Source organism: Triturus cristatus, chromosome 3_1 (genome assembly GCF_964204655.1).
Source record: "Triturus cristatus chromosome 3_1, aTriCri1.1, whole genome shotgun sequence".
Taxonomy (NCBI): domain Eukaryota; kingdom Metazoa; phylum Chordata; class Amphibia; order Caudata; family Salamandridae; genus Triturus; species Triturus cristatus.
In genome coordinates, this window is record NC_140583.1 from 953838175 (window position 1) to 953863755 (window position 25581).

General features: G+C 42.6%; 1 protein-coding gene across 50 annotated transcripts in view; it reads left to right on the top strand.

The window, feature by feature from the left end:
* NEB (nebulin) overlaps positions 1-15745 on the top strand; it is a 392273-nt gene extending 376528 nt beyond the window's left edge. For all 50 annotated transcript variants that reach the window (XM_085645543.1, XM_085645542.1, XM_085645546.1 and 47 more), the window contains 6 exons: positions 802-909; positions 1376-1559; positions 5248-5340; positions 11004-11153; positions 11358-11464; positions 14743-15745. In XM_085645543.1, the coding sequence (XP_085501669.1) occupies positions 802-909; positions 1376-1559; positions 5248-5340; positions 11004-11153; positions 11358-11464; positions 14743-14916 (816 nt within the window). In that variant the 3' untranslated portion in view covers positions 14917-15745. The remainder of the gene's footprint in view (positions 1-801; positions 910-1375; positions 1560-5247; positions 5341-11003; positions 11154-11357; positions 11465-14742) is intronic.
* Positions 15746-25581: the final 9836 nt, after the last annotated feature.

Below are 25581 nucleotides of genomic sequence, written 5' to 3' on the forward strand. Positions count from 1 at the left end.
AAACTCCATATCCTACAAAATAACTATTTTGACTTGATCCAATGTGTCTCACTTCCCTATCCAACTAAATAATACTCCTTGATTAACCTTACAATCCCTTCTTGTGCAGTCTACAATTGCTGTAGAGTGTGAAGATACAGCTAGCTACCGCCGGAAGCTTTCTACCTCTCCATCTCTCTTCCAACACTTTGCTGTCAACCTTCTCCTGCAACTGTGTGTGGTACTGCATTGACACAGTGATTTCTCCTGGTAGGATTTTCAGTAGCCCATCTAACCACCTCCAATCCTTGACAAATTCAGCATGTCAGACCTGTGTTGTACTTGTGAACAGAAACTACATTGAATTTACACTTCCTTGCAAGATGCTTTTCTCTATTAACACCCATTTTGAACAACTGGGCACTAATAGGTTTATGTGTTTCAAGGAGCTCAAGTACTCAAGTAGTAATTGCTTTGATCAGATCAACAACAGGTGATGATACACAAAGAAGAAAAATGCCAAGACTTGTAGCTTAATGAGGGCCTAGAGCCTTATCTAGAGTTTGGCGGATGGCGACATCAGCCAAAAAGTGGTGGATGGTCCGTTTACAATACTTAGTACGCCATTGATATAAACATACTCTTATGATGTAGGATGGGTCATCTCCCACTGATTGATTGATTTTCCACATCTGTCCAATTCTAAATAAGGCCCTTAGTCTGTTTTGCTTGTCATCATGACTACTAAAGTTGCTCCAAAACCCTAGAGGCAGCTGCAGTACCAACATAGCCACACTTAACATGTGTTTATTCATCCTGCAGGTACTTTACTCTGACAGCTTCCGGAAACAAGTGCAAGGCAGAGCTGCCTTTGCGTTCGACACCCCAGAAATGAGGCGCGTGCGAGAAACTCAGCGTCATATTTCATCGGTAATTTCTCCTTTTCTTTCTTCAGTATTGTAATATTAAATCAATGGATGGCGTTGTATTTATGCTAGAAAAAACACAAAGCGATTTACAAGGTGTATGAGCATGGGAAGAATGTTGAGGTTAAGAACACATTTAAAATAATAGGTTTATCAGCTTGTAAAGGGGGAAATTAGTTGTTTTTTCTCATATGTTTTCCTTCTGAGTTAAAAACATTCCAGAAGGTATTTAATGTTCATCGGAGAAACAAATCTGAATGACTTTTGCCCCAGAGGACACTTTGATCCCTGCCTATTGTATTTCACTTTAACTGGTATGTTATAAGTTTGAGGAATACACTAATGAGATCAAATTCTTTAGGACAAGCATTATTTGTAGCTTTATAATATAACAAAGCAATAGTTTATATTTTAGGTGTTTTTATAGCTGGATCTGCTGTGTTAGCATTCAAAATTTCCATATTTCACAGGTGAAATATCATGAAGAGTTCGAGAAGCACAAAGGTAGTTTCACGCCAGTGGTGACAGACCCCATCACAGAACGCGTCAAGAAGAACATGATTGACTTCAGTGACATAAACTACCGCGGCATTCAAAGACGTGTAGTAGAAATGGAGAGAAAAAGGGTTGACCCCGAACAGGAGACAATGACAGGTATTTATGCCTTATTTTGTTGGTCACTTCATGCCACTCCCAAATTTTAAAACATCCTCTTCCAACTTCTTAACCTCTTCCAGCCAGGGAATACAAGGAGACATAGGGCCTGATTGTAGTGTCGGTCAGAGTTGCCTCCGGACAACACCGTCGTGGTCATGGGGCCGACAACCTCCAGTTCGCGTTTCTGAAACCGCAATTACAATGCGACCACACATGGTGCTGTTGCATAGTCCCATTTCTGTATGGGAACTTGTACTGGGGCCATAAACCGGACAAAGCACAAACTCCTATACAGATATGGAAGATTCTGTTAATCCCTGCACCGCATGACAGACACCTCGACGTGCCTGCTGCTTGGTGCCGGGATTAACTGGGGGGCACCATAGGTGCCCCTTCGGCCCCCAACAGGAGGCCGCAGGGAGAAGGGGGCTCTGCTAGGGGCCCCCAAACTTACTTCCGCCAGGCTTTCCATGTAAGAAAGCCCGGCATGGAAAGCCTGTCGGAAACCGAGCATCATAATCCAAATGGCGGAAACGCCGTCCATTGGGATTACGTGCCGGTCTCCGACTGGCTGACGGGCTCCTTAAGCCCAACAGAATCCAGACAGAAGGACCAGCTGGTTTCAGTTTCGACCACCAGCATTGTAATGCGACAGTTGAAACTACAATGAGGCTCAGAAAGCCCCTGACTTGCGGTGGGAGGCTTTCCAAGCCTCATAGTAATCGGGCCCATAGTGTAGATCCCTCATCCTGCAACCAAAAATGAATTTCAATCTCCTCATCTGGTGGAGAAACACATATAATTCATTATAGACGTTTGCCCAGCACAATTCTGGAAAGCATAGTGAAGTTTGTGTTGCAGTTCTGTCTCCCTAGGGACGTGTGACAACTTGAGAGGCAAGTTATCCCCAGACAACTGGACTAAGCCACAGAAATGTACATGTGGCTGGATGAAGGGCTTGGTACCTACTAGATATGCGGTGTCAAATGCAAATCAATGAGAACCTTAACCATGACAGATGTTCAATGTCACAACTATGGAAATGTCTTCCTTTTAGATTTTTTATATGTTAAGTGGATATCCTTGAAATTTGGTATGAATCTGACCCTGCTGGGTCTACACTGTGCACCACTGAACTAGATAGTACTTTCTTAATCCCAGGAGATTATGGGATCAGGGTTTTAGCTGAAATCTTGGGCTTTAGGGGCAACCTAAAGACACAAATGGCTATTACATGATTTCTACGAAGGAGATGTGGGGCGGGGTTCGGAAGAATTCCTTGATCAGATAATTTATAAGTGGCTAGCATGCCAGTGTCAGTCAAACAAGGGTTGCAGTCATTACTACTAAACAGGTTATATCATGCCTTAAGCACCTAGACACCTAAGGGTAGTAGTGCGCTATAGAAGTTGTGATAACATAACATAAAATGCCATCCACTTTGGGGCTGCAGCACTGCCTATTTGCTTGGAAAATTCTGTCATAGGAGCTCAGCTCTTTCTCCCTTCATTTCTGAATGATATGTGCTTTTTCTGGGTGATGTTATCTGAGTCCCGAAGACACAGGGATCCACGTGTATACTGCAAGCTATCCCCTCATACCAGAGTCATATATTTAGTGCAAGACATGTTCTCGTATAGAACGTCATTAAACCTTCCCTCAAGTAGATGCAATGAATTTTTTGGGGGTGGGGGGGGGTGGAGAAGGGAGGTCGCTGGTCTTGAGATGGCTGCAGTTACCAGCAGGGGCAGAAGGGTGGCTCATTGGGAAAGGATATAATGGTACAGTAGGGTCGCAGAGTAGAGTCACAGGAGTCTCTTTAGTGCACTGCTGGTGCATCTAGTGCAGTGAAAGCTACCATGCTAAAAGCGATTCTCTGACATTAATTCATTATATGTTTATTGCCCAATTATTTAAAATCATTGCAAACAAAAAATACATTTGCACCTGCCAAGGCATGAATTTACAGATGCTACAAATCGATTAATCAGATAGTTTTGTGATATGCTGGCAATTTTGGCACTGAATGCACTATGAAGGATTAGCATAAAATAAGACAAAGGCAAGTAGTCATTTGCTATAATCCGCTGGGAGGCCTCGGGGTAGCCATGCGCTTTATAAATGTACCTTTCATAATTACTGGTGATCACTCAGGAGCTCAAAAAAGCTGATCAACAGACCCTTGAATGGAAGCAGCTTAAGAAGAGTACACTGAAACAAAGCCATGTGGACTTAGCCGTGGTTTGCAAAAAGAGCCAGTATTTCCCTGCCATGGGTATCAATAGCTCCGGGACTGTGCTCTCTCTACTACACAGTTGCACCAACGCAAGGCACCCTTGAGCCATAGTGTAAAGCTGACTCTGTTGTGATCATCATAGTTTTTGTAGAGTAAGGAAACCCTTCCTACACAAAAAACTATGCTTCAAGGCAATTTTCTCATTGTATGTGTAGTTCAGAATATATCACACATGCAAAGAGGAAAAAAATGAGGAGGAATCAAAATATTTCTTATCATTATGCCTGTCTCAGTGAGGTGCAGGATTTTGCGGCAAATCCCTTACTACAACTTTTTGTAGCAAGGAATTTGCATCAATACCCTTGGGTGGTTGCACAGGAACGTCCATGCATCACGCACGGGATGACCCTTGCTGCGAAGTAGCGCAAGGCAGCACGTTGCACTACTTTTGGTTACAAACCCAGCTAAAATTATTTGTAAATCTAGGACCTGGTCCATGGTAAATGCATGGAACTGGTACTTCATGTGAGACCGGTAATAAGAGCTAACTGTGCCATTGGAGGGCATGGTTACTCGTAATGAAGGCTTATGTGTGTAACAAATGTACTATTGGAAGAATATTTGGATCAATTAACTTTAAACTATGACAGTGGGCAGGATACCAAAGTTACTCTAACAATTGACTCATTACCAGAAGAGTAACTACAGCTTCAAGCCTCTGAAGATCAGCAGTCTCATTCTGTGTAGTCCAGATTTTTCCTCTCTGGCATTGACACCTGTAATCTCTTGCAGCCCCCGGTAGTATTCTATCTAGAGCTGACAAGAGAATTATCCATGTATTAACTGATCATTTCAGAACCCTGCAAGATGAAAATGTATCTGAAAAAGGCGAGTCTTTGACTCCAACACTGGAGAAGCTCCATTGACTTCCTGTTAATTAAATCAATAACTCTGACCTGCAAAGCCACCCATAAAGCATGGCTAATACATTTAGATTACCTACAATCCTAGCTCCAACAAGGAATCTAGATCTGCTAAAATTGTCTCAAACACATCAAAACTCTAATTTGGGAGACCAAAATTATTCTATATTTGATGCATATTTCATTATTTTCAGCTAGGGCATATCTCCACCTGGAATCATTTCAATGTCAACTGACAGTCACAATCCATGGAGGCTACATTTATAATTCAGCAGAAGACCACTGTTCTTTTTATTTACATTTCAGACTCGAGAGCACTTTGAGGTTCGTTTGAATTAGCTCTTACATTTGAATGAATAAATTATTTAGGAGCGTGCATCCTGAGATATCTGGGAATTGTCAATAATTTTAATGTTATTCCACCATTGCAGAAATGTGCAGAAGGGAATTTTGCTTACTGGAGTTAGTCAACATTTCCAGTATTGTCTTTTCAGACCTATTCCTAATGTGAATCTTTGTTTTCTAGACCTTCGCGTCTGGCGTACCAATCCTGGCTCTGTCTTTGACTATGATCCTGCAGAAGACAACATACAGTCCAGAAGCTTACACATGCTGTCTGGTATGTTTTTTTACAACAGAAGTTGATTGACATGCACTGGTTTGGTATACTGTATATGAGACCCTCATGCTCTTGGCAAATGTTCATATATTGTGAATAACTGGTATCTAGCTATCTTCTGACATTGCTCTACATCACCACAGTATTTTCTTAATGGAGCTTGAGCATCATTAATTTATTGTCAAACACTTCCAACTGAACATAGAAGTCTCAAGAGGTGTATTAGTTAATGGTTTTTATCCTGTATAAACCACAGGAGCTTCAGTTTATTTGATGTGGTTTACAATCTGGACCATTCCTCAAGATAAAATTAGGCTAACTGTAGAGCAGATATTTGCAGCTAAACGTTTTACTTAGTATTAACTTCTGTTTTGTATATTTGTCATAAACTGTTGCTAGTATAGATTATATTTTTTCTGCAAGCGTAAATCATGAATGGGTTCACTCTGTAGGAGAAAAGGCTGGTTAAGAACATTGGCCATATTTAGTTATCAATGGGTCATTATTACATGATTCACAGTTGAATGTGTTTTTTCAAGGGACACCAGAGACTAAAGAGGCTGATGACTCAAAAGCAGGAAACTATCTGTGACAATACAAAATAAGGATTGGCCTGGGACCCGCAACTCCTGTAGTAAAAGTTGAAAATGTACTTGTGTTTTAGGAGTACTGGCCAATGTGACCATTCACGCATACGGACGTGTATATAAGTGTGTATTTGCACAAAGCAACTTTTTTTTTTTTTTTTTAATTTTCCAAGCGAAAAATATTTTTCCCCACGGAAAACAAATATCACTGGTTGATAACCATATCATTTTTGGGGTTGCTCCCTTTCCGTTTGCACGATGAAAACACATTTAAATCTGCGTTGAGAGGAGTAAATCTCCACATCTTTTCAGTGTGAGAAATGACTACGATAAAGTTTATTGGTGCACACAATCTTGCAAGTCTGTGAACTTTCACTAACTTTTACTGGTAGACTTAACCAGAATGGCGGCAAACTCGACTTTAAGAACAGAGGGTCATATGTATAAAGCCGTTTTACCGTTCGCAAACGGGCCGATTCTCAGAATCGGGCCGTTTGCGAACGGGTAAAGGCCTTTTGGGATGTATCATCCCAAAAGGGCATCGGAAATTAGAGAATTGCAAAATTTGCGATTCTCTATTTTGCGATTGCATTTAAGGAATCGCAAATTGCGATTCCTTAAATGCAATGTATGAAGCACAGAAAAAGTGCGATTTGGCCTTAAAGAATCACAAATTACCACCAACTTCAAGTTGGTGGTAATTTACGATTTCTTTGAAAATTGCACTTTTTTGCATTTTTCAAAGTGCCATGTGTTGCACATACATGCCCTTAGGGCATGTATGTGCACCACATGTGCACACATACATATTTCAGGGGTGCAACAGGGTGTCCTTTTGACACCCTGGCACCATTGAAATTGCATTCTCATTTTGCGATTCTCTAATTGCGAATCGCAAATTGAGAATGTCTTCCCATTCATTCCTATGGGCCTCCTAGCCCATAGGAATGAATGGGAAGGTATTCCTTAATTGCGATTCGCAAATTGCGAATCGCAATTAAGGAATGCCAAGGAATCGCAAAATATTTGCGAATTTTTTATTGCATCCCATTTTGCAATTCTCATATAGCGATTCCCTAAAAATCGCTAATTGAGAATCGCAATAACGGTATTTGATACATATACCCCAGATTTACTCAAATAGAAATTGTTCTTTGAATTGGGAATGCGATTTATGTTTGTACACCTACTTTTATTTACATACACAAATTCCTTTTTAATCCGGACCCAAATTCTCCTGGTTGAAAATAGTTACCATGTACACGTCAATCTCATATAGATAGGATGTTCTTGCAAGTGCAGCTTCTTTATGTTCCAAAAACGATGGCTCAGACCCAAAGCAAACTCTGCTGGTGGGATTTGCAATCCAATGCAATTCGTGATTTGCATTGAACTGTAACCTAAAGTAACTCGACACAGTGCAGTGGGCTGCCTTGAAATACTTTGCCTCAAGGGGGCAAGGGTTCCATGGGTGTGCATGGCATTATTAAGCAATCACTCGTGGGTTTTGACCGAAATCCTTATCTACAAAGAACTGTAGATGGATTTAGACCAAAATCCTTCACCTCCCTGAGGCAGCGATAATAAGGAGAAATGTTTTTATTTCTCCTCCTTTGTCTTCTTTACATGTGAGCGGCATCTAGGGCACACATAACAAGAGGAAAAGGCCTTAAAGCATATTGGGACAGATTTACAATAAACTGACGCATCTGTACAGGCGTCAGTTTCCCTGCGCCTCGATACGAAACCCTTGCGCCCCCGTGGATGCGCCGTATTAACAATACGGTGCACCATGGCGCAAGGATTGACAGATGCGTCAGAAAATCTGATGCATCTGTTGGCCCAAAAGTGACACATTGCTGGAGTTGTTCATGAAAGTGATGCAACTCCAGCAATGCACCACAACAAATAGGTGAGTCCCATTCAGAAAGCCCTGCGTCATTCCTTACGCTTGGTCTGAGCAGGCATAGGGATTTTGACGCAGTGAAGGTGTAGAGTGACGCAGTGAAATGTAAATATCACTGTTCTACATGGCTTATTGCATGGCAACGCCTAGCCTGCTTACATTATACCTGACGCAGGGCTTTACAACGTGACGCATCTCCCTGGATGTGTCACGTCGTAAATGGGCCACAATGTGGCGCATTGTTTACGCCGCTGCTGCATCACAAAAAGTGATGCAACTTGGTGCAAAAGTGTCGCAAGTGGCTTGTAAATCTGCCCCAGTGTTTTTACTGCAAGGAACCCCTTCCTGCACAAAAACTATTCAACCAAAATGCAGACACCCTTACACTAGTATGCATGGATGCCTGCATTGGCGCATGGCGAGACCAGAACTGCACTACTCCATAGTAGATGTTGTGCAGTTCTGCTCTCTCCTGTTTCTGCAACGCCTTGCAGCAACTATTTATTCTTCCTGCGCCGCATTGCATGAAGGTTTCGTAAATCTGGCCCTAATACTTGAGAGGGTATAGATCATTTTTTTATAGCATCTGTGGAAAACCTGTACAAAGTTTGTGACATTTTTCTTATTGTGGAAGGTCACTTTTTCCGTGCTAAATTTGCCCTTATTCTTAATTAACCAAGATAACAATTGTACAAAAAGCACTGAAAGGGATCGGCTCTGTTGACTACAAAATAAAGATGAAAATGATAATCAGAGATTGTTTGGAGGTCTGCTAAGCACCACGGGAGGTTATTTCAAATTTAATATCCTATCTGTGATTCATTGTGGAATTGTAAACATCCTGTCTTTGACTGGCAGACTTTAATGCAAAGAATTTGGGTTAAGGAACTAGGAAAAAACAACTTGACATACTTCAGTGAGGTAAATAATAATGAGCTTACTAGACACATCATATAGCTTCATTGAGCTTTGGGCAATGTCATTTGAAAATCGTTGGTAGACAGGTTCACACGTGTCACTTTACCCACATTCTTCATTAGGATGAACCATTTTCACTGCGATTGCCATCTTAGACCTGATGCCGTGTACCGAGCAGATCACCCTGGGGAATCCGAAATTAAACCCTTTAAAATTGCAGCCTGTTGTAAACTAGAAAAACTCTGTCTGCCCAGTGATGCCCCCCCGCAGAATGTGAAGAGGGTCCACTTAGTCTCCCATATCTAGCAGATATCATGGCCGTACTGGCGGTAGCGGGCATCGGGCATTTCCCTGGAAGGGTGGGGGGCGATTTTGTTACAGAACAGCAGAGGGGGCTGGTCCATCAACATTGCCTGGCCCGCTTTGGGTTCCCAGTTTGGTCCTGACAGATATACATTGGTCTTGGGCTAAATAGGCCCCCCTGAAGGGTTGGGGGCCGCTGAAGGGCAGGGAGCTGCTAAAGGGCAGGGGGCCGCTGTGAAGGGCTGGGGGCCACTCAAGGGTAGACAGACACTCTCCCCTGCAGGTGCTGCTTGGCCCTGCGTTACAGGTCTGCTCCTGTCTTGGTCATGATCTAATGAATGCTGTCAACATACAGTTTACGGCTTTAACAATAGACAGGCACGCACATAGGCGTAATTGGCATGCAACCTCTTTAACAATAATTTCAAGGGCCCTTCCAGTGTAAGATAAGCATTGGCAATGGCAATAGGTCTGGCTTTAAAGAAATGTGGTTTGGTAATGTGAAACATTCCAAGTGAATAGCATGGGCATTGATATCTATCTGTGTGGAAGCAAAGAACTGTAGAATAATATTGATGTAGGTTAGAAGGTCAGGTGACAGTTGCACTGTCTAGCTAGACATAAACATCCAGGTAGGTTAATGACTGCCCTCCTCCCAACTGTGTTGCTGCCAGAAAAAAAACACCATAAATGATCTAGTTATCTAAGATACTTTATTAGCATTGCAATGGTATGTGTGTGCCCCTGAAAGTTCAAGCTGGATATATAAACAAAATGTTCACAGCTGTGTGGAGGGCAAGCACTTTTTGTGGATCCAACAACTCCTACCGAATCAAAATATGTACTCCTGGCTCGCAACGTGTGGGTGGAGCCAAATCCCCTGTCTGGTGATGCTAACATAATTGTCTGGTGCCGCTGCGCTGTCAAGCCAGACCATAAGAAACAGTTCCCAACCCAGCCCTGCATCTCTGACAATCACTAGCAGCTGGGGTGTCAAGTTCTATAGTAACATAATTTACCGGCCTCTTTATGAGTTAAGGCAGTGCTTATTGTGTGCTGGTTGTTGTTGCACCAGCATTCATATTTGAGGATCAGGGCTTAGCTTTCATTATCTGACAATGACCCAGCCCAAGAGCTACAGAAAGGCAGAAACGGAAGGAAAAAAAGGGGAAGGGAAAGATTGGAAAATAGTGAGAAAGGGGAAAAGCAGGAATGAAAAAGAACATGATAAAGTAACATAGAGAGACAGAATGTATAGTGTGGTGTATGAAAGAGCCACTAAATGGAATCAAGAGTAGACCGCCTTTGTATTCGGCAACAGTGTTATGTGCCACAATTGGCGGCAGACTGCTAAGAACAATTTTAAGCTCATCCCGTGGTTTTTAATTCTACAAATAAATCGAATTGTAGGTGAATTTTATTATTTGGTTTGAGATGTATCATGAAGTTAAACTGTTCATCCAGGTAAGCTGACGTCCAGATTTACGCGGTCTTCTTTATTCTCCTTTACTGAGATGGATGTGGAAAAGTGCTGGACTGCTAAATCGTCTACTGTGAAAGATTGTGCATAAAAACTGTGTTTTGTTTACTTTGAATATAATGTCAAATAGCATTGTATGTAAAAAGTAAAAACACAACATCGAAATCCTTTAAAGTGGGAACTCCCTAGTGCATCCGTTTGTGGTTGTATTATCAAACTATCAAGAGCTCCCTACCCTGCAACAGAGCTCAGCAAGAGAATCGTAATATGCCTGCAAAAAATCCCTCGCATAGACTAGATACAACTCACTTTCTAAAACAATGAACCAGTGTCATTACCTGAAATCTTAGATGGATCCTCATATAAAGTATTTTCACTGCTTTATGGTCCATTCTGTTGTATTGAACCAATGTTGTTCTTACTCTGCCAAGTTAGTAGACCCAAAAGTGACTGTATATGGTTTCCACAGTGCAAGCTCAGCGACGCAGCCGCGAGCACTCCCGCTCTGCCAGCGCTTTGAGCCTCAGTGCTGGCGATGAGAAGTCTGAAACCTCTGAAGCTGCTGAACACCACCTGTCCACCTACAGCAACGGTCCCATCTTTACGACGGCTGGAACAGGTATTCTTCAAAGACTTCGACCTTACAAACTCAAAGCTGGTTCCTCCATAGACGGATAATGAAGATTTGGAGTAAACCTAATACGATATCCAAGTCTGACAGTAGATGTAAAACTTTATCCGTTATGCAGATTTTTAGAATTTGTAGTGTTACTTAATCAAAATCAACCCACCAGATGAATAATAACTCTATTTGTTTCACTAGGTTACAAGCAAGCAAAGGCGACCGAACTACCACAACAAAGGTCATCGTCTGTTGCCACACAACAGACTACTGTATCTTCTGTTCCATCCCATCCATCTACAACCGGAGTGAGTGGCTTTGACATTATAAACTATTAAAATGCTATGATTCATGTTAGTTGATGCTGAATTTTTAACTTTTTAGTAGAGATGATTCTGTTTCATTTTCAGAGCACCTCACACAACTCCACAAATGTCACACACTTATTGGAAGAAACTAGAGGTGTTGATTGGATTTGGCAATCATTGATTATCTGGATATTTTCTCTCTTCCTATTTTTGATGGTTACCTTTTAACACAATCTCCTATGGAAATGTTGGTACTTGAGACCTTATTTTACACTTTAAATGAAGTTTGTTTTGATCAACAGGCTTTGCTCAATGGGGTAGACAGCACCACTCCATTAAACTACTTAAAGAACCACCTTCTCCTATGAAGCCTAGCTGCAAGCTCCGTATTCTTTTACATTATTATTGAACATCCTGGGGCATATGTACAACAGGATGACGGAGCGTGGCGTTAAGCAAAACATCCTAGCGCCACGCTCCGCCATTCTAAAAACGCATACGGTGCATCCCTACGTTTCCCCTAGCACTAGGGTGTCTGCGTTGGGGGGAATGATTGTTTATGTATAGGAAGGTTTCCCATCCAGCACATAAACTTTCACAAATGGTGATTTCTAACTCCTTTGTGTGCTGCATTGTGCAGCACAAATAGAAGTTGCAAATCGTCATTTTGTTAATGATTGTGAATGTGCAGGAAGGGATACCTTCAACATTCTGCAACCCCCCCCTCCCTATAAATCAATATCACAAATCAGAAACCATTGCCTCTCCCTTAAATACTCCTTCCATTATGTAAACACGTGTGAGTTTTATGGATTTGTCTACCACTTTCCTGCCATGAGTACTTCAGCCTTCTTGCAGACCCTGAAGGATTGACCTTGCATATATATTAATTATGCCCATAAATCAAATATCTTGTCTTCATAAACCAAGATCCAGCATGATTGTTCACCTCTAGCAGAGCTACTGTCAAAAGGCTGTGGTCTATGTTTGGTTTTTATTATTATATTTCATTTGTAAAAATGCATTTAATATAACTCAATTTATAAAATAAAATTTTAAATGTATAATTAATTACAACAAATTTCAATAGAAGACACTGAGTGAATAAACAATAGTTGTAAGCTGAACAACTGTAAAAAAATCCTTATAGTGATATATAATGATAATAAACAAAGTACATGCATTAAAAGCAATGTACTCTGTTTACACAAAAATGGTCAAATCTGGGATAAAAATCTTCTTCAGAACAACATATATTGTCTGGGGCACACTGGAGTGGCAGCAATACAGGTAATGTTTTTTAACCTAAATATTAGTACAATGGGATAGAGGTTGTGCTGGATGAATATTATTTTAAAATTATGCAATTACCTCCTATTTTAAGCATCCGAAAGCACTGTCTAAGTTCAAAGAGAATTTGTCCAACTCAGTACGTGTCTCTACTAAGTACTCAGGGACAGATTTATTAATCTTTCATGCAGCGCAACGCAGCAAGTCACCTTAATGCATTGCACTTCGTGAAAGGGCAGGAATGCACTATATTTAACATTAAATGGTGCATTCCTGTTCTTTCCTAATGCTGGCGCACTTTTGGCGGCTAAGCACCAAAGCAGGCACCCTTGCATCAAGTTGCAAGGGTGCCTGCATTGTAGGCAGGATTATATTTGTAGAGGAAGTGGCACCTTACTGCACAGAAACAATCCTGAGAAGCATGTGCCTCTTTTTATGTGTGCTGACGAATACTGCACACATAGAAAGAGGAAAAATCGAAGAGACAGAAAGATATTTCTCCAGCTACGCCTCACTTGGGGAGGCATAGCATGTTAATGTCATCCCAGGTCTACCACTAATGGTAAATCTGGTAATCTGCCAAAATCCATGGGTGGATGTGTGGGAACACCCATGCTCCACCAATAGAATGCCTCCCTGGGGCAAAGTAACGCAAGGCAGCAATTTGCACTCTGCAGTATTACTCTAGATTTATCAATCCATGTAGGACCATGCAAAGTGGCTGATTGTGGCTTGATAAATCTTACTTAGGTTGTGCATTGCCCTTTCGCCCCCCTTGCATGGTGTAAGGGTGACGCAGAACTTTGATAAATATGAGCCCCAATCTCTGGTTGCATCATTATTGTGAAGAGAAGATGCTCAGTCACACACCTCTTGTGAGATGATGTCAAATTAACTTTGATGATACGATTCCAGTCAAATTAACTTTGATGATACGATTCCAACTGAAGTACAATGTTAGTCACAGTCAGTTGTCGGGTGCATTGCAACATAATACATTGTGAATGGAAATGGTTTTGCTCTACTGACAAGTTTGCTTCATGCAGAAACTGGTCCTGTAGGAACCACTGACTTGACCATTGTTCACAAACTGGTGACCTGTGAGCATTTGATTACATACAGTGCCCCATCTTTGCCATGCTATTTCTACCACACAGAGCAGTTTTAATGATCACAAATGTACAAATAATCTGGGTCTTGAAACTTTTGCGTTTAAGGCTATGGCAAAAGGTGACTACTTAGGGGCATATTATCAAGAAACTGTGTTAAAATTATCGCCGCTTTAGCGGCTGAAAACTGCAGCTAAAGCGGCGATAATGGGCTTGATAATATGCCGCAGAGAATTCCAATAGAAGCCCATGTTCTGGTGTCAACATGGGCTTCTATTGGAGTTCTCACGGGCATATTATCAAGCCCATTATCGCCACTTTAGCGGCAGTTTTCTGGCGCTAAAGCGGCGATAATTTTAACGCCGTGCTTGATAATATGCCCCCTAATACTTTCCACTTAACACAAGTACTGTTTTACCAAGCCACACGTGCAACTCCCATTCACTAGCTGGAGAACACTACTGTGTAAGAATTAACTCCCACCAACTAATACACCTTCAACTAGGCAAAGGTGGCACCAAGTACTCCATTCCTTCCACATAGCATGTTCCTCTTCAGTTGTCCTCAATGTACCCCTTCACTTGGAATCGTATGCTTCAACTAAATAAATACCCTGAATCATGTGATGTGTTATTCCTTATGTCCTCATTCCAAAATCCTCATGTGTACACTTGGAATAATACAACAATTGCATGTTCAGTTGGCTTTATAGGATAGCCCCTTATTCCATTGATATGCTCATAAATCCTACTGACACAAATCTGAGAAGAACAGTTTCTCTTGCTGACCAAATAACCACACATCAGTGAATCTTAAGCTGGCATCACTTATTAAACAGGACAATGCACAAAATAATTAACTTCTTTTTGTCATTTGCAGAAAACCTTCCGTGCTATGTACGATTACCGGGCTGTAGATGATGATGAAGTTTCCTTCAAGGACGGCGATGCAATTGTGAATGTCCAGACTATCGACGAAGGCTGGATGTACGGCACTGTCCAGAGAACGGGCAAAACTGGCATGCTTCCAGCCAACTACGTGGAAGGCGTCTAAGCAGGAACAGACTTTGTGCAAGCCATTGGGCATGACAACAAGAGGATCAGAAAAAAAGGCTAATTGTGCATCTGTGAATAAAGCTGCCCATTGCAACTGCATAAACGGAATTTCTTGCTGCCTTTTTTGTTTCCTTTTGTTGATTTGCTAAGTGTCTTGTACCAAAAGTAGCTCCCAGCTACAGAACATGACATTTATTTTATAAATAATATCTGTGAAGGAAAGTGAGAACCTATTGAAAATTCCCTCCTGAAAAATTGCTGTTGAAGGACATTTTCCTTATTGTCACCCATTCTGGTGTGTGTTGACCTGTGAGCCATGGTGATACTGGGAATATGGACTTGCACAACGTACTTCGGATTTCGTCTTCGACATATATATTGAATGACAGTAATGATGATAACACCTTGGCGTTTACGATGCCTCAGCTACCAGCTAACACCGTGAGACGATCCCTGTGGTCATCCCAAGATTTTTAGTAAACTTATGACTATATTGACTGTAAGTACTAAGAATGTAAAAAGGACGGTACCCTTGTTGGTTTTACCTGGTGCCTATGGAACAGGTAGACCTGATATTGTTCTGTGATCTAAAAGTGGATTAACTTATTTATTTATGTTCAGTTCAAGCCGACATCAAACCAGTGGATGAAAGACCTTCAGCGAGAGCCTCTCCCTCTTCCGCTTGCTGAACACCAACTGCTTGTGGTTTATTGTACCAGGGTAAAGAGCGGATTTCCCCTGTAAAAATAGTAACTAATAAACTTCACGTTTCTGCAGTTAACTTTTTTCTAAACATTTGGAAAAAATAAATCAATGCTTGAAATGTTCCACCGATTGAAGAAAGGTCTTTACCATGGTTTGGTGTGATCTAGGAGATGAAACAGGATGTCTAAGTCAACCAAATATTATGGAGCTGATTCACAAAAGCATTTATGAGTATGGGAAGTAGGATTACTCTTTCAAAGTACTTGTACGTGGCTACACGTATCAGCCACGAAAAGTCCCTTCAACGAGGGCGTAGCCCCTTCTATTTCTACTAATTATATACGACTGTGCCCTAAATATTCCCGTTTTATATGTTTTGGGGACAATTCACAAAGGCGTAGATAGAAGAGTTCGTACAAAATTACTCTTGTAGTAGTAAATGTCGTACTCTCAAATGCTTTCATAATTTTGCCTCTTTATAAATGTGCAGCTGAAAAGATGAAGGGGCTAATTTATAAGCTTGTGACGCAGTGCAGCGCAGCAGGTCACCTTGCTGCGCTGCGTGCACAGCATTAAAAGCAGTCCTTCCCCTTGGTCTGGCACCCTTTTGGCAGCCTAACCCCAACGCAGGCATCCTTGCACCATGGTGCAAGGGTGCCTGTGTTGCATGCAGGTTGGTTTTTGTGCAGAAAGGGGCACCTTCTTGCACAAAAACAATCCTGGGAAGCCTATTCCTTTCTATGTGTGCTTCGGAATGCAGCACCCATAGAAAGAGGAAGAAATTAGAATAAATAAAGATATTTCTCCACGTTACACCTCCCCTGGGAAGGCGTAAGATTTTGTTGTATCCCCAGGTTTACAAGTTCCTGTAAATCAGGGGATGCGTCAAAATCTATGGTAGTTCCTTCGGAACACCCATGCAACGCCCATGGAATGCCTTTCCAGGGCAGAGTAACGCAATGCAGTGATTTGCGCAGTGTTATATTACTCCAGATCTTGGAAGCCACTCAGAGCCATGGGAAGTGGCTTTGCATGGCCTCAAAAATCTGACTTAGAAGTTTGCATCACGCATCAGCCACGTTGCGTAGTGCAAATGTGATGCAACCCTCTCATAAATAAGCCCTGAAATGTGTGTTGATGCAGTGGCATAACAAAGGCTCCTGCAGCCCTGCTGGGTGAGAGCCCGAGCTCAAGGGGCCCCCTCCGGCAATAAAAGGCCCTTGGCCAGAGAGTTTTGGACTGGATCCGGAGCAAGAACTTTGCAGGGGGGCCCCTTCAAATTTTGTTATGCCACTGTGTTGACAAACTACCACTTAATTGGCCTAGAAATACACAGCATGGCTCTTTTGTCAGTTGGGAATATTTTTGACTGCTCAAGACGTACTTATTGTTTACGGGTTTGGAGACTTTTATAGCATTCTTTTTAAAAGTGTCAACATTTCTGGAGGCCTCTACAAAGGTGCATGGGCTATAGAAAAACGCTGTATGATATTAAGAATATATGGTCATGGAGTAAAAGAAGATGAAAAATTGGAAGTTTCCTGGCCTTTCTGGGATTTCAAGCATCTTCTTAAGAGGTCCTAGCAGAAAAAATGTATTATTTTACTACTGATGCTCTGAGCTAAGAGTTGATGCAAGTTGTGTTTTTTTGGATGTCTGAGGATGAAATCGGTGAGAGTGGTCCAGCCTTCTCAATGGGCTAAGTTCATCTGATCTCACTTTAACCTAAGATGTACCGCAGCTCCTCCACTCATTCTCTAATAAAGAAGAGCTGGAAGTTGCTACAAAAACTTCTCTGGTGGAAGATAAGACTTCATGGTAAGAAAACTAAAAGTTTGTCAAACAAGTAGAAATTCATGGAACTCTACCAAGGTGCCTTCAGCAATGTTCGACCTCTGTATTATGTATGTATGCTGTGAAATTTCTAAACATTCAAGTATTTTCTGCAGTTGAAGCCTGACATGCCCTTTGTTGCCTTTGTGTATGCACGTGGCTACCTCCTAACTAGACAGTCCTAGTGTGATATGCGGGAAATTGAGAACTATATTTGAGACTTACAATTGGTGAGCCCCATGTATGTAGCAGGATGAAACTGTGGCAATATGTAATAATTCACCCTGTACTCATGGCAAGCGCATGCAACAGTAGTCCCCAGTCCTCAAAGGATCAGAATGGATATTTAAAAGGAAAAAGTGAGGAAAATGTGGGAGCCGGCCATTAATTTATACTTTAATAATAAAGGCAAGTTGGTTCCTTAACTTATGTTTCTCCACTAGATGACTTCACTGTTATGTTAGGTTCTCTAAAGTTGCGCCTAATGTGGCATCCCTTACTTCTAGAATGCCTGATGTGCAGCATCTGAAGTGTTAATGCCTTCTTCCACAGCAGCTGATTTTGCTGTTAATCTCGGGTCATCTTTTTTGGCACTATTGATCCTTGCAAGTGAGCGATTCAAGTGTCTTATAACGCTGCATTAGGAAACATCTAGGGGCAGATTTATATCGGACTTGTGCCACTTTTACGCCGCCGTTGCGTCACTTTTGTGACGCAGCGGCGGCGTAAACCCTGCGCCATGTTGCGCCCCATTTACATCGTGACGCATCTATGGAGATGCGTCACGGTGTAAAGCCCTGCGCCACATGAAACCTGCGTCAGGTTTCATGTGGGCGTTTCAACTCAGGGGGGGCGTTCCGTCGCAGGAACGCCCCTGAAAAGTGACTCAGTGAAATCTATAAGATTTCACTGAGTCACTTTCCCAACGCTGATGCGTCAAAACCCTGCGCCTGCTTGAAGCAGGCGTAAGGCTTGACGCACCATGTTAGGGATAGGAAAGGTTGGAACAGTGCTGGAGTTGCGTCGCGCTTGCGACGCAACTTCAGCACTGCGCCAACCTTACACCGGCAGATGCGTCACGTATATGCTTGTCGTTGCGCCACGATGCGCCGCATTGTAAATGCGGCGCATCTGTGGTGGCGCAAGGGCAAACTTGCGTGACGCATCTTCCCTGGCGCATCCATGCCGATTTGCAGGGATGCGCCAGGGAACATAAATCTGCCCCCTAATCTGTTATTCCGCCATTTGGTGTGACAAGACTGGCCTTAGAAGGAAGCATATTGTGGTCAATGGACTTGTGCAAGGGATTCAGAGCCTTGAACTTAAGCCTGGGTGCCACAGAGTCGCAGTGACGTAATCTATGTCATCAAATCATCTATCTTCGTAATACTTCACGGTAAGCCAACATCCTTTTGGAGCTGGAAGAGGTATCCTGTGACAGCCTCGGATACAAGACTTTGGTATATGGTGAATTTACCAGATATCTTGATGATCTAAGCCCTCACTTTTACAAGAAGAAAGGCAAGAAGTGTGGTAAACACTAAGGTTCAAGGAAGGGGGTTTCATCATAGTAGGAGAAGTTTGAGACCATTGACAAATATGACACCTAGGTCTCTTATGGGATTCAGAAGACGGATTCCTGACAAAGAAACGCTGGAAGGGAGATGCAGCAGATGGATATTAACAGAGCCACTTAAGAGAATTGGGGGCATATTTACAAGGGCTTTATCTCCGCTTTTTTGGCTCACAAAGCCAAAAAAGCGGAGATAAAACCAGCGCCCTATTTACAAGAGGGTGCTAACATGCATAATCGCATGTTAGCACCCTTTTTCCCAACGCCTCCCTTTGCATCTCCAATGAGATGCAAAGTGGGCGTTACTGGGCATACCCCGGATGGACTACCTTGCAAATATCGCTGATGTTTACATTACGATATTTACAAGAGCGCCCACATGATTTTAGCAGACGTTAGATTTTGGCGAAAACGGCCATATTCGCCAAAGTCTAACGTGTGCTAAAATCCTGACCCAGCCATCCCTAACATAGGGGGTGGATTATGCTGTTACGACCCTTTGGGTCGTATCAGCAAGGTTATCACCGTTTTGCAGGGAACATCGCTGGAAAACCAGCGATGTTCCCTGCAAAAGGGCGATAACCTCGCTATCTCTGGAATTTATATCGCTCTGGAGAAACGCGTTGTTAATAACGCGCTACCAGGGCGATAAATTCCAGAGATAGCCTGCGATAATATTATTATCGCTAAGCACGGCTAGCGATAATTATCGCTGGCCGTTGATAATATGCCCCTTGGTTCTGTCATGTTCTGCCTGAGCCGCAGGCAACGTTTGGGCATTCAGCATTTGATGACTGGATTCAATGATGCAGAAGGTATAGATGGTCAGAGAAGCTTATGGATAAAACCTTGTGTACCATCCACATACAAATGATGCTGTACTTGATATGGGTTTATGACAATGGCTGCACATTTAATAGCAATATTAAGAATAGAGGTCCCCTTATGCAAAGCCACAATTAGGAAAGGAGGTAATAGAAGAAAAGAAGCTAACCGAAAACGTGGGAGCAACTAGATGAAAAAGCTCAAAGTTCTGCAGTGCGTCTTTGGACATGAAAAATATATTTGACACACTAGAGATAGAATAGCTTTTTCTACAGCTCTTCTGATATTGTTTTTTTAATATTTCTTTATTGAATTTTTGGTAAACACACAGAACTCCGTTCATTGTGGGGGTATGCAATAACGTATAGCAACAGCACAGTGTAAAATACAGTGGCAACAGTAGTAAGAACTGGAATGCAGTAATCGTACAATTTGGAACATTACGCGACACATTCAACAATTTGAGCATTCAGGAGCGGATATTGCGATCACTGTAATGCTGGTCAAGAACTATACCAAACATCAACTAATAGAGGGCGAGGACCATGGTTTTCATCTTGTATCCATTATTTTCAGGTGGGCTGCTGCGGACCAGTGCTGTGCACGTATGGGATGACTGTGTGATGGGAGAGCACCGGAGCATGGGTAAATCATGACAGTGTCTTGAATGGGGGGTGATGTTGGGGGTGAGGGGTGGAGAGGATAGCAGGGTAACAAGTCAGTTCCAAGTGATCTGAGGTAACTACCCATTTCTACTCCTGTAACAGCTTTCTACAAGTCCGATAGTCATGTAGGGGCAACTGTTAATTTAGTCTCAATTGCCCTAAGGTATGTTTTCTAATGGGGGAATTGGGTGTGATCGGGCAGCCAGGTATGGTTCCATGGGAGATATGTAGTTCAGCTATAAGGGATCTGCGTACAACAGTGAGCCATAACTGACTGCGATTTCCAGCTTATGGCTATCCTCCGCTTAGCTATTACCAACGCCTAGTCCAAGAATTTATTTAGGGTCCTGAGGGTAGCCGTACGTGAGGTGATCCCAGCAAAAAGTGCCGGCTGTCCAGCGCCACAGCGGAGATTGTTCTGCACATAAAATAGGGCTGTGCAAGTGCTAGGACTGGTATGGAACAGTGCTCTTGAGAGTTCGGGATTGGATGTCATTTTGAATGGTCCTTTAACTGTGTAGATATTGCTTATCAAATCAGCTTTGTGAAGAACAGGAGAAGGTTCAGAATGGGATGGTGTTTGGTTCAGTTCAATTCACTGTGGGTATTTTCAACAAAGAAGAAGCAACAGTGTGTTTTAGTGTAGTCGAGAACACCAGTCCAAGGTGGAAGAGTAGATGAGTCCAGCATTTAGCAGAGTTAGCTGCTCAGCATTTCACATAATTGTTGAAGATGGTGTTGGCAGGAGAAGCAGATGGCTCAAACTTTGTTGTCTGATTCATTTCCCATTACTCTGAAACTAGAATTAATGTTTAAAGGGGAGGAATGAACCATGAGAAGAAACTGGGCAAACGCCTATTGCTGGCTCATACTGTTTATCATTTACTGGCTTTGACTCCCCTTATCTTCCATATTTTGTTGGTGAAATATATACATTACCACAGAGCCCCCAGTGTACCTAATTCAATCAATCACTCAAAGTTTCACACAATTGCATCCAGACATATTTCATGCTGATGCAGAGATCTGCCATTATACCCTACATGCATGCTCTACTTAGGACGCAAAAGCAGTGCGGCAATCTGGCATGTCTGGTCACCGCATACCTTTTCAAACACCAGTGCATCTGATACATAGACCACTTTTCCACCGAGCTGTCAGTAAATTGTACTTAAATATAACATTTGGCTAAAGTTACATGTTTTGGATCAGAAAGGCTCAATAAATCTGACCCTAGTTGTGGTACGGCAGGCACATGGGCTCAGTACAATTAGTACAGGCTCACTGCATCCAAAAATAATGTGGATTACCTTGTAGTATACTCCTTCTGCAAAGTCTATTGACTGAAAAAACTTTGATTTTCTATTGAGGTGAATTAGAGTCTTAAGAACACCGCTTGATTCACATTTGCTAGGTTTTAGAGCTAATTTGTTCCATTTCTACCCTGGCAATCAAGCTTTTCAAAATTTAAGTAAATGCAATTAACTGTTTGGCTTCCAATTTTTAATTGGCAGTACTACCTATATATCTGTAAATCCTACCTGTTTGGAATGTATTGAGTCTGAAAGCAGAAACCTGGCTTGTGAACCTCTTTGAAGACGCCACCTTGCCTTTGTCAGCACACAATAGGCCTCCCCTGTTTTTAGCAACCTACTGCAGGATGTGGCTCAGGTGTGAGTGTGGTGCTGAGCTCTCTGCCCATGCCCGGAGATCAATGTGCACTTGAAGGCAAACCGTTTTCTGTAGTTTATAACTTGCTTTAAGTAAATTTAAAACAAAAACGCATATAAGGGTACTGACGCCGAGGCATGACAATCGCACAGAAGACTCATTCAAAAAGAGGCAGGATCATCCCAAAAAGAGGAGTGATCCACGGGAGGGGGGTGTGGGGGGGCTTTCAGTGTTAGGCTTGGGCCAGGGCTGAGGAAACACACAGGTGAAATAGTCACCCACTAAAGTTATCTCACGGTCCCAGGTATTAATGCGTGAGATTACACTGTAAGCGTGGCACCGCTTCTGGGGAGGGGGTCGACAGGGAATAGGGCATGGCTTGGCTTGATCTACTACCTGGTTCTCCTGGTCGGTTTTTAGGTCTAAGATTAGCACCATACAGTGCAGGATTTCCAAGCTGTGTCACTTATGTAATGAGAAAATTCTTGCGGTGTTACCAAGTTATACCTCTCTAGTTGAACCTTGAGGTGGCAGTGAGACAAAACAATCTACAGAGCAAGCTGACCCGTTCAATACGTCTCAAAAGTACTAATCATGGTCCAATACCCATGACGGAAGCACATATCCTAGATACACATGACGGATACAGTAGTAACTGGGCAACAATATGCTGTTCCCAATACAGTGGTGGGGAGCACAATCTCGGAGGGTGCGGATGCATGAGGAAGAGGACAGCCGTGCACAGGTGGAGGTTACATTCTTAAAATTGAAGGTGTTAAGTCAAAATGTGGAGAGGCACATTGCAAGCTCAAGGGATGAGGGGGCATATTAACAAGGGCTTTATCTCCGCTTTTTGGCTTAAAAAGCCAAAAAAGCGGAGATAAAACTATCGCCCTATTCACAAGAGGGTGCTAACATGCATAATCGCATGTTAGCACCCTTTTTCCCCTGTGCCTCCCTTTGCATCTCTAATGAGATGCAAAGTGGGCGTCACTGGGCGTACCCAATGGACTACCTTGTAAAATATCGCTGATGTTCACATCGCGATATTTACAAGGCAGCCCACAGGATTTCAGCAGACGTTAGATTTTGGCGAAAACTGCGGTTTTCGCCAAAATCTAACGTCTGCTAAAATCCTGACTTAGCTATCCCTAACATAGGGGGTGGATTATGCTGATACGACCACAGGGTCGTATCAGCAAGGTTATCGCCGTTTTGCAGGGAACATCGCTGGAAAACCAGCGATGTTCCCTACAAAACGGCGATTTCCCCACTATCGCTGGAATTTTTATCGCCTTGGAGATATGCGTTGCTAATAACGCGATATCTCCACGATAAAAACCTGCGATAGCCGGCGTTAAAAAATGGGCGCTAAGCGCGCTTTGCGATACTTATCGCAAAGCGTTGCTAATATGCCCCTTGATCTCTAACGCATGGAGGTGCAGGAGAATGAGGGAAATTCAGCTCTCTAGCTACAGTTTTAGCGGCTTATTTACAAAACAAGTGATGAAACGCAGGGATGCACTGTATTTGCAAGAATACGGTGCAGCCCTGCATTTCTCCCTCTGCTAGCGCTAAATTTAGCAGCCTAGCGCCAACGCAGGCACCCTTGCACTAACGTGCAAGGGTGCCTGCTTTGAGGTGAAGGATTGTTTATGTGCAGAAAGGTGTCCCTTCCTGCTCATAAACAATTTAAAATTGCATTTTGTAACTTCTAGGTGTGCTGTTTTGTGCAGCACACATAGAAGTTGCAAATCGTAATATTTATTTTTGGATTGTTTATGTGCAGATAGGGACACTTTCCTGCACATAAACAATTAATGACGTTTTGCTGTTTCTATATGGGCTGCACAATGCAGCACACATGAAAACAGCAAAAACGAGGAGAAATGAAACATTTCTCCTCGTTGCACAGGGGTAAGACCAGGTTTCCCCTGGTCTTAATTTTGCCAGTGTCCCATATTTATGCCACCCTGGTAAAAGGGGGCAGCATCAAAATAAATGGGTGTTGCGGTGGAACAACACCCATTGCCCTCCCCTTTCACGCTAAGTATAGCGTGAAAGGATGCCTTATTTGCAAGGCGCCATTAAGCCAGTTTAAGTTGCTTAACGCCGCCTTGTAAATAAGGGAAAGCCTCTATCCCCACAGAAATGTCTTTAAAAGCGGTGTTCTTGTGGTGATAGGGGCTTGTAAATATGCCTCATAGTTTCAGATCTGTCAGATTAATAATAGTAGAAGTTTACCTAGCACTGCGATATTTGCCTTGTTGAGGGTCAATGGAATGTCTTTAGATTCCTGTTGGGGCCAAACCATGGGGTTTCACTGATGGCGATGACCGGCATGGTATTCTTAAACAGAGGGAGAGCACAAATTATGGCTAACTACACAATTCCACTAATGACCAGATTAAAACCACCATAAATCATAAAACGTTCAGGGGCATATCAGCAAGGGCCGGCGATAATTATCGCTAAGCGCACTTAGTGCTAGGCTACTTATCGCCGGCTATCGTGGAATTTTATCGCTGAGATAGCGTGCTATCAGCAACGCTTATCTCAAAAGCGATAACATTCCTCGCCCTAACAGCCAAAAGTGAGATTATCACTGGAAATCCAGCGATAATCTCACACATTTTGGCGTTAGCTTGCTGATAAGGCAGGGCATACTAAGCCATCATATCCACCTTACATTGAATATAATGGCTAAGTCAGGGTGAAAGCAGGCGTAAGGAAAGTAGCGTTACTTAACGCTACTTTTCTTATCGCTATGCCTGTTACCGATTCCCTTGATAATTGGAGAAATGTCGGTTAGCGACATTTCTCCAGTTATTTTGAGACGGAACGTCCACTTTGCATCTCATTAGAGATGCAAAGGTGGGCGTTATAGGAAAGGGAGCTAAAGCAAGGAATCACGCGTTAGCGTGACCTTGATGATTAAGCGATAAAATTATCGTCGCTTTTCGTCCGAAAACGGATGCTAAAGCGGCAATAATTTGTCATCGCCAGCTTGCTGATATGCCCCTCAGTTTGTTCAAACCAGGTAGATTCAGAAAACTTGATTTAGCTTGCTTGATTTCCAACCATGTGTAGATTGCTACTTAGGTGAATGTGGGCCACATACGTACACCCATGTACACTTTCATTCCTTATATATGATGTTGTTTTCCCTGATGGGAGTCAACTTCAGGTGCTTTTTGTGAGGCAACCTGTATTCACTGCAGCATGGATGCTCAGAGGCGGTCCCCTTCTTCCTGCCACACCTTTACATGCAGGTGCTCTGAGAGGTTCTAAGAAGATAAGAGTGAGAAGGAAATTTGACTGGCTTTCTTCACTGTGCATGTATCAAACCATAGCTATTCACAACAAAGTAAATTCTGATTTCATATGGGGC